Source organism: Geotrypetes seraphini, chromosome 1, assembly GCF_902459505.1.
Source record: "Geotrypetes seraphini chromosome 1, aGeoSer1.1, whole genome shotgun sequence".
Lineage (NCBI taxonomy): Eukaryota > Metazoa > Chordata > Amphibia > Gymnophiona > Dermophiidae > Geotrypetes > Geotrypetes seraphini.
The window spans coordinates 168,978,560-168,991,368 of record NC_047084.1 but is presented as its reverse complement, the minus strand read 5'-3'; the positions used below and the strand labels follow the sequence as shown (position 1 = coordinate 168,991,368).

Here is a 12,809-nt window from a genome sequence, read left to right as displayed (position 1 = left end):
GCATGCACGGATCGGGAGGGGATTGCTAAACACTTTAGGGCCAGAGGGAAATCTGCTCGCTAAGGGCTTGCAAACCGATCTGTACACGATCTGTTTGCTTTGTGAATCTAGCCCAAAGTTTCTTGAGAGGAAATATCTTTAAGAAGCACTGATGATGGCAGTTTAACAACTCCCACAAATTTCTCATCGTTAAGAGTAACATTATATACTAGAGGAGTCAGCATTTCAGCATGCTTACTGCATTTCTCGACAGCAACACCGAGCTGTTCCCAAATAAATGCAGGTTTGGAAGTGGGGTTGGCCTCCCTGAAGAGAGAGAGGCCTCAAGAGGAGGTGTACTCAAAGTTGTAGTGTTCAATAATGTTATCTTGCACAAATGTTGGTCCATAGGTCCCTTTACTACAATAAGTCTCGCAAGGGTACCTTTACCTCCTTTGTGTTCCTCCATAAGAAGGGGAAACAACGGTCTCCACTTTCTGTCACTACTCAGTTGCTCTAAAGGGGTGGTACTTGCTCCTTTGGCCATGCACCCATAGATGAAACATAGAAACATAGATGACGGCAGAAAAGGGCTACAGCCCATCAAGTCTGCCCACTCTGCTTACCCACCCCCTGTCTACGACAAGGTGGAAAGAAGGTCCAAATGTCCTCAATAATGCCTGCCCAAAAGAGTTCTGGGACTCCAATGCTCTCCAAACTTCACCAGTAGGATGCAATATTTAGCTGGTTCAAACAGGACCGCACAAGGTGAAAAGAAGATTTAGATGTCCTCAGCAATGCCTGTCCGAAACCGTTCTGGGTCTTTGTGGCTCTCCTATTTCACAACATTTTTTTATGAAGATGGAAGCCTAAGGGCATCTAAAAGGAGCTAATTTTATATTTTGCTTTAAGGAACCCTTTTTTGGGATAATTACTTTTATCTCATATTGAGCTATGCAACAAGATCACCCTGTCCCAAAAACCTGTGGCTGAAGTGTAGCCCTACCTAAGAACCTGCATTGTATGTCACTGTTTCATCCTGAAGAGAAATATAACTCTCAAACAACATTTTAAATCCTAAATTTTACTCTGGATCAAATTTAACAATCAACATCGGAGATAAAAATATCTCCATCAGGAGAGGGAGACAGCAGATCTTACTGCAAAAGTTTAATCCACAGACAGAATTAAACACATCCAGGCTCTGTTTGATACCTTTTCAATTGCACTCTTCAGTTTGTCCAGATGGGATTCCAGTAAAGGAAAGTGAGAAAAAAAGAAATCCTGGAAATTTCTCTGTGCGTCTTCCTTGTCGGACAAGGAGAAGATAATACTAACGGCAATTTTTTTCCTCCGCACCATTGCTGGGTTAGAATTGCAACTCTCGTCGGCCATGCTAAACATCTCCTCGGTTGACCTGGAAAAGGAAAAAATTACTTTTTTGAAAAGATTGTAGAGAATTGTTTGCAGTTTGTGCCTGTGTGAGGCATCAAGAGCTTTATTTTGAGCATGACTCTTTCTGGATGAAGGAGGTTCCTGTCTTTCAGTTCTGACTGAATTTGTTTGGGGGCAACTTGGCGATTATGTAGAAAACACTAAAAAACCCAGCAATCCCTTAGCCATTTTGAGCAAACCTCTTAACTCCCTATACTCCAGCTTAATATATATACTGTATAGTCAACAATGGGGAACAGATGTTGCCTGCTTATTAATTACCTTGTACATCAGATATAGTGCAATATAAATAATCAGAAATGTCTATGTGGCCTCCCCTGAAGAGATCCTTAAGGCACTGAAAGAAAAAAAGGTAGTAGTGCAGGACTGGAAATATTGACCCTTCACTCATATAGGAATGAATGCTAAATTCCAAGATCCTTACAAGCAAGATAATTGAAAAGAATCAATGATCCAGTCACAGAGTGGAGAAGTAGCCTAATGGTTAATGCAGAGGCTTGAGAATCAAGAGAACTCTGATCCCTACTGTGGCTCCATGTGACCCTGGTCAAGTCACTTATCCCTCCACTGCTCCAGGTACAAAAAAAACCTGAACCATTGGGGACAGAAAATTATCTTTATGTAAACATAGAAACATGACGGCAGATAAAGGCCAAATGGCCCATCTGGTCTGCCCCATCCACAGTAACCATTATCTCTTTCTCTCTCAGAGAGATCCCACATGTCTATCCCAGGCCCTCTTGAATTCAGACACAGTTTCTTCCACCACCTCTTCTGGGAGACTGTTCCATGCATCTACCACTCTTTCCGTAAAAAAGTATTTCCTCAGTTTACTTCGGAGCCCATCACCTCTTAACTTCATCCTAAGCCCTCTCATTGCAGAGTTTTCTTTCACATGAAATAGACTCGATTGATTTACCACAGAAAAGTGGTATATCAAATCCCTTTTCCCTTGTAGACCATTCCTCTTAGCTAATGTAAAAAGACAGTAGATATCATGGCAGGGGAATAGCGAAGAAAACAAAAACTAACTTTGCTGTATATTTCCTAGAGCACTTTGTCAGTTTCAAGCAGGGTTTAATAGTATACTGAATATTACTATCCCATGTGTTCTGCATTGCACCTTTATCTGCCAAACAACAGGCAGCAAATGTGACACTGTACCTGGCCTACTAAAAACAAACACCTCCCCCCACCACTTACACTTCATAGAAATAATAGCAAAGACTCAGTTGCTGCTCACTAATCAAGGACAGAAAACACTCACCACCTGGGAACAATTCCATTTTCAAGACTGGTGGTCTGACTGCGGAGCCATCGGCGCTGGAAGCTGCTAGCACAGCTGCTGGAATATGAGGAGCCGGGAGATGGGAGAGGTGTGATCAAGAGGCTGCTGAGAGAGGCTGCAGAAATGCACAACATTAAGAACTCATGTACCTTTTTGGGAGTTATTCTGCTTACGACGAGATGGACAACACAAAAAAGTAAGCTCACACTCTTCAAGCCCTTCTGGTATCTGTAGACACCAGCAAGTAAACAACAGTCATACTGGCCATTAGCAAAGACCAGATTTAAGATTCTGGCATCCACTGCAAGGCAAAAGGGTGAGGGGCAGAGATCCTTTCTTATGGTTTGGAGAGCCTGGGGAGGTGGAGGCCTGGAGACTGGAAAGTGTGCCTTGAATGTGGCACCAGTAGCCAGCAATAAAGTAAATGGAAGGCAGCTCTTTTTAGGCCTGGTACTTGGGCGCCTTCACATCTGGCATGCAAGACAATTGCCTATATTTGAATTAGGTCCGCCAACAGCAGTAAGAATGTTTGTTCATCAGTGGCAGAAAGAGCATGGAGAAGATAAATCTTGAAAGAGAACGAAGCCATCACGACTCTCCCAAGGAAGGAAGATAAGAAGAATTACAGCAAATGGGCATTTTTTTTTAGTTGAATTCCCTGCCACTTTCAAGTTAAAAATAAATTAGTCTAAGGAAGTTCTTCTCAGTTTAGATATCCTTGAGATGAAAACAATTAGGATCATATTCTGTAAGTGGCGCAGTAAGTTAGGCGCTGGTAGACACCTTGATCCCGCATACCGATGCCTAACTTAATTGGCGCAGTAACTGACTGCCTGCCTATTTTAAAACCAATTATAAACTTGTTATAAAAAATAGGCACTGGAATCTCACCTACAGCATGGCAGCTAGAGGCACCCAAGGTCAAAGCAGGCATGGCTAGGGGCAGAGATAACCTTAGGCAACACTAGGCCCGATTCTCTACAAAACTTAGGCACCGGTAATGTAGGACTTTAAAACCCTGGCCTACATTACCGGCGCATAAGTTTTTCTTAGACACTGGTAGCCGTGATTCCCTTAATGAAGCCTAAGCGGGGAGTGTGTGGCGAGGTGGTTGGAGCAGTAGCCTCAGCGTCCTGAGGTTGTGGGTTCAAACCCACGTTGCTCCTTGTGACCCTGGGCAAATCACTTAATTCTCCCCCCCCCTTTGCCCCAGGTACATTATATAGATTGAGAGGCCGCTGGGACAGACAGGGAAGAACGGTATAGAGAAAACTGAATAAATAAGCCTGATTGACACACAGCCAGTGCCGTTTTTCTAGGCACTGGGCGATTTAGGCGCCATCAACAGAATTCGGGCCTTACACCTTTTACTCACATACTTCACAAATCAGTTAAAGAAGAAAACTCCAAAATACCTGATCGCGCAATGCCACTGTCTCGGTCTTCATTTTGCCCTCTGCTGGGCATATCCACAGGGGTGCTGTGTGCTGTAGCAAACAAGCAAGTCCGATTCAGAAAATGAGGAAAGTGACTGTGCGAGTCTACTGTTAAATGATTTGAGAGTAATGTTCTTTTAGTGTAAAAAGGGTAATCTTATAACAAGGTACCTGGTTTAAGAGGGTGAGGCAGTGCCTACTTAGGTGTTATTTTATAAACACACATTATCTATGTGCATTTACAAATGCTAGTGTAATCAGCAAAAATCATCCCTACTTTGCAGGTACGTACATTTACAGCTGTTCTTAAGCAGGTCTGTGTCCCCTGCTAAATTGTTCAAATATACATGAAAATTTAATGCATTTTATAATCTATATGAGCTTCTGAACTCCACCTGTACTATGCCCCGTCTATAGCTACAAGCAAACTATACACCATCACTTCAAAGTGTGTACTTTTATGTTAATTGGTATTTTTATTTGATGTCAAAAAAGGTCAAAAATAATGTCATAAAATTACCCCTTAAATGTTTTATCTGTACCAACACAAATACTGAATTACAGGAGTGAATTTAACACTCTCAGAGTCCAGTTAGCCATGAGTCTGATGACAAATAAGTCACATTCAAATATCAGTTTCCCATTCTCTTAAAAGAAGTAGGGGTCGGTTGGTTGGTTTCTTTTTTGTGTGACCTGAAAGTTTTCTCCTTCTCCTTTGGACTTTCAGCTCAGCTAGATAAAGGGCTGGGATCTGACACACTGACCCTTTGGCTCACAACTACTCAGAAATGGGTTTGATTTTTGGGTTGTTGGGTTTTTTTTTGCTATTTTATGTCCTTCCCAACTTATTTCAGTCCAGTAGTTGTAGTGACAGGATTTAGTCTGGAGCCACAAGCTGAAGCTCCTTCAAAAATCCTGAGTGAAATGGTTTTGGTGGCCATGTTAGTCCACTTTTCAGTGTAATATAAAGAAATAAAACAAAAACAAAGAAAATAAAGGCGATACCTTTTTTATTGGACTAATTTAATGCATTTTATGATTAGCTTTGAAGGTATCCCCAGAATTCTGAAATCATTGGACCTAAATCCAGTCACCAAGGCCCCTTTTTATCAAGCCGCGTTAGAGTTTTTTATCGTTGGCTGCTGCGGTAAAAGCTCCGACACTCATAGAATTCCTATGAGCATTGGAGCTTTTACTTCAACAGCCAGTGATAAAAAACCCTAATGTGGCTTGATAAAAGGGGGGCCCTAAGTTTTGTTATTCTATAATGATGACCCTTTCCCCATGGACTGTGAATCCTGCATCCACCACATCCCTAGCCCTGACTGATTCACCCACTGAAAATAAGACTTAAGCTGGAAATTGAACTCAGCTCCTGCCTTGTAAGCTTTGTTATGGTTTGTGAGTGCAAAAGCCACACCAAGAGCCCTGGAAAGTCATGTTGCTCCCCAGCCTCAAGGCAGGCAATGCTGATTAAGCCAGTGGGTCCTAAACTAATTCTCAACTCATATAAGAGATTATAACCACATCATGGAAAAAGCCCTCTACAAAAATTCCTGCTGGGATAAGGTGACTTCCAGTACATTAATGAAGAGAATGTGATTGTCTACCATTATGCACTGCTTTCATACTATATATTTTTCCTCTTGTCTTCATGATCACAATGGTGCATGATTTCATTGCAGGGCCTGAATTACATCAGCTGAATATTAAATTATTTTTTTTATTTCTGATCAACTACTTATTTATATTTTGTAATCAATGTAACTTGTATTATGCATCACGCATCATGGTTGGCATGCTTCTTGTACAAATCTATGGTAAGTGCTAGTGTATGCTTACTACAGCTTAAAAGGATTTACCATGGTATTCGCTGAGGCACCCTGTGGTAAGCATCCAATATGAGTGCGCAAATTACGTATGAAAAATTTTTTCTTTATTTTTCTCAAAGGAGGTGTGTCTGAGGGCAGAGAATGGGCATGACAGTACAAATCAGTTAGCATGGCCACATTACCATGTGCTAACTGATTAGCACATGAGCCCTTACCCCCTACATAATAGATGCGAGTAAGAACTTGTGTGCTAATTTTTATCAATGGCCGCATGCTAATGGCAATACTAGATAGAACATGTGTGAAATAAATTAATTATGGAGTTTGCCAGTAATTAAATTGATGCTTTGCCAAAAAAAAAAAAAAAGCCTGTATTACCGGTACTACATTTAAACAAAACGAGCCTCAAAGGCTTCAATGTAGCTCAGCTAATAAATGCTCATATTAGAAGCCACCTTTATCATCATTGGCACAATATTGGGGATGGGAAAAAAAGAACCTCCCAAAAAACAACTTAGCATTCTGAGAAAATCAGATTCTTTATGAAAAAAGCAAACTGAATAATTTATTTCACATTAGTGGCAAACTGAATAATTTATTTCACATTAGTGTATATTGAGTTTGCTCCCAACTTATTTATACTATTAGAACATAGTCATTTTATGGCTGTGGTAAGAATGGCCTTAGCAAGATGTGCTAAGGCCACTTTAAACCACAGCTTAATAAAAGGACCCCTCAGTCAATGATTCAGTGATCCAAGTATACATAGTCATTAAATGGTAAGCAGTGCAGATTACAATCTTAGAGTATGCGGGATCTGTGATGATTATAAAATGCCATTATTTATTTATTTCAACCTAAAGGACAGTGTGTCCAATCATCACACCTACAGAATGTGCCCAAAAATTTGTCAACCATTGCAACACTCTAGTACATTTTATCTTAACACAGAGCAAAAATTAAACGCTTAGCTGATTCCATCTACCATTATTGCCACATTCTGAATGAACACAAACTATTATGAAATATTGCTATCGAAAGGAACACACACAGATAAGAGAAATCACTCAATAGGGACAGAAAATTGCACACCAGTTAACCAAGCAGTAAGTCACAGCTACTCTTAGAAATAAAGAGAGCTCACTTAGGATCCAGTAAAGGGCACAATATAAGCAAAATAAAAATACCAGCGTGTCTTTCTCACTGGAGTTTTGTTGAAGGGGAAGTTCAGGATCCAACAATGAATGCATTTAAAATCCAGTCAACACCAGGCATTAGGGAGGAGGTGCAAGCAGGCCAACTGTCCTGGGCCCTCAAACCTTGGGGGGGCTCACTCCTACTTAAAAGCCAAAGGCAGCAGCACAGAATGCTGCAGGGTTTGAGGCCATATCGCAAAATTCAGCACTAGGCTTCAGCATGTCTGGCACCAGCTCTGCTTCCAGATATCCACAATTTTTATTCATGGGATATTTGTACAATTTGGATTATGATCCAGGTTAATATTTCATATTTTGTTTATTTTACATTAAAATGACTGTAGACCAGTTGGTGAGTCACAAAATCCAGTGCTTGGAAACACAGAAATAACATTCTTGTTTGTATTACTATAATAAGAGAGTTTATTGCCATTCTGTGTTAAAACACAGGCTATTACTGGCTACAGTATTATAAACACAAATTACCATGCAGTTCCAACTAGCCAGTCCAGCAGCAAAATGGAAGCTAGCCAGTCTTTTGCAATGAGTGTCACATGTTTGATTACCTCCCAGTTGATAAGAGGTTGTATGTGTGTACTCAGTGCAAAGAGCTACTAGCACTCAGGGAATGGGTCCAATCTCTGAAGCAGACAGAACAGGAGGCCAACAGGGACATACTAGAGCAATGGTCTTCACTATTAAGTTGGGGCCATTTTAGAGTCTAATGAGCAGTAGGAGAGCAAACAAATAACTGCCCATATAGATCCATGACATTGCTGACTAGTGTGTACCAATGTGACATTCATCCCCGCCCCCAGCCCACCTTCAGACTTTTCACTGAGAGTATCCTCAAGGAGGCATGAATTTCCAAATGCATTTTCACCTATCGGGAAAAGCCTTGTCTTTCATGCAAGTAGCTCTTCCCCCTCATAAATGCCCCCCTTTCTATCCTGAGCTTGTGTACAGAATCTGAAAATAGCAGAAGAAAAATCATAAATATTATGAGGGGGCCACCACAGAGGTCTCTAGGGACCACCATTGGTCCCTGAGCCTTGCACTGAAGAACACTGTAGTTGAGAAATCCCACCTTCGGTCTGGCAACCTCTGTGTTGACATGCAGGATAAAGGTCTCCTAAAGGGAAAACAGTACAGTGGAGAGGAAAGAAGTTATCCTGTAGCCAGGATGTGCCCTCCAAGGGATGCAATATTCTCACACACCAAAATGTGTCTCCAGAAGCTTCTGACTAGGAGGGAAGAGTCAGGATTGCCATTGTAATGGGATATTCCCAACATTAAGCATTTAGTTAGCTGGGTGGCTGATGGATGTGAGAATTGTCTGGTCACTTGTCTACCTGGTGCAAAAGTGGCAAACCTCACATTTCACCTAGATAATATTTCAGATGGTCCTGGGAGGAGCCTGCAGTCTTGGTACATATAGGTAACAATGACATAGGGAAATGTGGTAGGGAAGTTTCTTGAAGATAAATTTAGGCTCTTAGGTAGGCAGCTAAAATTCAGGGTAGCATTTTCAAAAGTGTTCCCCTTTCCACATGCAGGACCCAAGAGATAGGAAGAGCTTTGGAGTGTCAATGTGAGGATGAGGTGATCGTGTACGAAGAAAGGTTTTAGGTGTGTTAGAAGTCAGACTACATCTGGAGAGCTTATTCCATAAAGATGGGTTCCATCTTAACCAGGCTGGAACCAGGTTGCTAGTATCAACATTTAAAAGGAGACAGAGCAGCTTTTAAACTAGAAACTGGGCGAAGGCCAACAGTAGATCAAAAGAGCATGGTTTGGAACAAGACATCATTAAAATATATCACCAGAGACTTATACAGGGGCATCAATACCTCCTTTTTCCTACTGGCCATTCCTCTCCCTATGCACTCGTTCTAGCTTTTTCCATTTCCTTTTCAACTTGTTTGGCCAACTTACATACTATCACACCCAAGTCCCGTCCTCTCTCATGCAGAAGTTTTCACCCCTAAACTGTACCATGTTCTCAGGCGTTTGCACACCAAACTGTACCATGTTCTCAGGTGGTGCATGAGCTTACATTTCTTAGCATTAAATCTTAGCTGCCAAATTTTAGACCATTCTTCAAGTTTCACTAGGTCCTTAATTATGTTATCCAACCATCAGGGGCGTCTACTCTATTGCAGATTTTTGTATCATCTGCAAAAAGGCAAATCTCATCAGACAGCCTTTCAGCAATATTGCTTACAAAAATGTTAAAAAGAACAGGCTCAAGAACCTAACCTTGGCACATCATTGGTAACATCCCTTTCCTCAGAGTGATCTTCATTGACCACTACCCTCTTGTCGCTTTCCACTCAACCAGTTCCTGACCCAGTCTGTCACTATGGGGCCCGTATCAAGGGCACTCAGTTGATTTATTAGACGCCTGTGTGGAACATTGTCAAAGGCTTTGCTAAAATCTAAATATACCATATCTAGTGTACTCCTTCTATCCAATTCTCTGGTCACCCAGTCAAAGAAATCAGATTGGTCTGACAAGACCTTACTCTAGTGAATTCAAGTTGCCTCAGGTCCTGTAACTCATTGGATTCCAGAAACATCACTATTCTCTGTTTTAAAATTGTTTCTATTAATTTACTTACCACAGAAAGACTTGCCTGCCTATAGTTAAGAACATAAGCAGTGCCTCCGCCGGGTCAGACCATAGGTCCATCCTGCCCAGCAGTCCACTCTCGCAGCGGCCCAAACAGGTCACGACCTGTCTGAATAACCAGAAGGGGCCCCCTTGCCACCTTGGTTTCCCATTGAAGTCCTATCTTCCCATCGAAGTCCTAATCCTCCGGTCTTGCACATTCACGACTTGGTTGGGTTTCCATACTTATTACCTGATTAGTTTTCTATACTTGTATTACATCCCAGCACCTCTCTCAGTATCCCACGATCCCTTTATCCCTCAGGAATCCGTCCAATCCCTGTTTGAATCCCTGTACTGTACTCTGCCTGATCACTTCCTCCGGTAGCGCAGTTCCCTACTTCTTCCTTACTGTGTCTTCACTACTCTGAATAACTTCATATCTTCCGCAAATTTAATCACCTCACTCGTCGTACCGATGTCTTTTATAAAGATGTTGTTTCAAAAAAATGTGTTATCAGAACACACAATGTGTATAAATTACTATTTTTGGCGAGAATGGTGACGGAGTGAAAATATCAAGGATGACATTTTCTGGGAAGGGGAGTCATGTGACCAGTGGCAAGGTACATGGGGTGCAGGGATAGGAAGGATTAGTAGAGAGAGTTGGTTGGGAACAGTGGCATAGTAAGGAAGGGTGCAGTCCGCCCTGGGCACCCTCTTGGTAAGGGTGCAGGCACCCATCCTCCTCTCAGCCCCTCTGCCCTTTCTCCATCCCCCACTGCTGTGCGTGCGCGCTGCTTCCCTTCCCAAGTTCCCTTGTACCTCCGCTTACATTCGTGGCGTGAGCTGCAACCCCAAGCTGCTGTTTTGTCAGCGTCAGCTCTTCCTCTGACCTCTGGACCCGCACCTAGCAAGTGACATCAGAGGAAAAGCCGACGCTGTTGCTGCTCATGCCTCGAATATTACAGAGGTAGGGGGGGGAAGGGAAGCAGCGTGTGCATGGCAGGAGGGGGCAGGGAAGGAGCATGCAGAGGTGGGGGTGGAGAAGAGGGGTGCCACCGCCCCAGGCACCTCTCACCCTCGCTATGCCACTGGTTAGGTAGTTTCTTTGAGGGAACAGTGCAGTGCTGAGGTGGAAGGAGCACGAGGTTGCAGAATTCATGTTCCAGCCCAAGATTCTAAACAGTTCTGGCTGGCAGTTGGGAGGGAACCTTCAAAGAAAGCTGTGTGAGCAGATCACCAAATCCTTCTAGTCCAGTGGTCTCAAACTCAAACCCTTTGCATCTTTCAGGTATTTGAACATGTGTGTCACATTATCTTGCTCCCAAAATACACATTTACATCTTCGGTACTTATTTCGTAGGGCTTCTGATACAGGCTATCAGTTTGGTAGCATTCCTCCAAAGGGGTCTTAAAATACTTTCTTTCTAGAGAGTAGTGCTGCCTGATTCAGGGAAAATTTTTTTTTAATTCGATTCCATTATCATGTGCAAAATTTCTTTCTCTTTCCCCATGCACCATCTGTCCCTGCCCTTCACCCTATGTCCAACATTTCTCCCTCTCTCTTCTCCATGCATTCCTCCCTCCCCTCCACCATATGCAGGATATCTCTCTCTCACTCCTTTCTATCTCTGTTTCATCTTTCCCTTTCTCTCCTCCACCCCAACAATTCTTCCTCTGTCCCCATGTGCAACAGCTTTCCTCCCCTCCCATCCCCCTGAGCAGCAGCTTTCCATCCTTCCCTCCCATCCCCCTGTACAGCAGCATCCCAATGACCTTCCCACTGCGAGACCTGACATACCTCCTAAATCAGCAGCAGTGGCAGCCTTCAGTATAGGCAGCACTCTGAACGGGATGTTTTGCAGCCTGCCCCACTAGGGCTTCCCTCTGCCGCGTCACTGATTATGTCATCAGTGACACAGAAGAGGAAAGGCCCTGGCGGAGCATGCTGCAAAATAGCCCATTCAGAGCACTGCTACTGCTTTAAGAGGCTTCGAATGTCAGGTCTCACCGGGGTTGGGGGGGGTGTTGGTTGCTGAATCAGTGAGTCCTATTTTTTCGGACAAATCGATCTGAATCGATTCACGGAAGTGAATCGGTGAATTGATTCGAATCAGCGAATCGGGAAGCACTACCAGAGAGAAAACTACTATTAGCAACAGATGCCACTACCCTAGCTGTAAGTGATAAGAGTAATACAAGTGCATACCTGCATTTAGGTATGTGCATTCATTAGTACATGTTAAGACTATTAGTAAAGTAAATTGTAATGCACAGAACAAAATCAGAAAAAAATAGTCTAAATTAACTGAAACAGCCCTAGTGCATATAAAGGAATGTGAACAACATAAGAAACAGAGCAGGATCCTGAAGTTCCCCTTATAATAAATATTCATCTGGAAAACATTAGAAACCAGGATGGAGTGGAGGAAGAGTCTAATGGATAGTGCAGTGGGATGAGAATCATGGGAACTGGGTTCAAGTCCCACTATGGCTCCTTGTGGCCTTGGGCAAGTCACCTAATCTTGTTGCCCCAGGTACAAAAAAACAGAAAAGAAAACTTTAGATTGTGAGCCCACTAGAGACAGTGAAAGCACCTTGATCCAGTATGTAAAACCTGCTTTGATTGTACCATAGAAAGATGGTATATCAAATACAAGCTCCCCCTCCCCCGCCTTCACAGTGAAAATAAAAATCTTACAACCATTTTAAGTTTTCAGTGCCACTTTAGTTACTGGGTCCTCGGACCTCTCTCTTTCTTCAGCGTAACTGCGGAGCTTATATAGAGAAAAAGTCATTTAGCAGAGCTCATTGTGTGGATCACCCAACACTCCGCATGCCACACAAACCTGTAAAGAAAGAAGCACTCCGGATGAGTCGGAGTGTGCTTGAGTCGGACACACCAGGCAGCAGTTTGTTGCTGCAGACCTGCAAAAAGCCTATAAGAGCAAGGAAGAGAATATAGGAAAGCAGATAAAAAAAAAAAAGAGTTTTGAAACTAAAAAGTGT

At 42.6% G+C, this 12,809-nt stretch overlaps 1 protein-coding gene across 4 annotated transcripts in view; it reads right to left on the bottom strand.

Annotated features, from left to right (window-relative positions):
* FNIP2 (folliculin interacting protein 2) overlaps positions 1-12,809 on the bottom strand; it is a 122,847-nt gene that overhangs the window by 40,847 nt on the left and 69,191 nt on the right. For 3 of the 4 annotated variants that reach the window (XM_033941472.1, XM_033941454.1, XM_033941462.1), the window contains exons 7-10: positions 12,650-12,739; positions 4,138-4,209; positions 2,702-2,837; positions 1,195-1,396 (exon numbers count right to left, since the gene is read on the bottom strand). In XM_033941472.1, coding sequence (XP_033797363.1) covers positions 1,195-1,396; positions 2,702-2,837; positions 4,138-4,209; positions 12,650-12,739 — 500 coding nt within the window. The remainder of the gene's footprint in view (positions 1-1,194; positions 1,397-2,701; positions 2,838-4,137; positions 4,210-12,649; positions 12,740-12,809) is intronic. The other variant, XM_033941479.1, reaches the window with a different exon arrangement.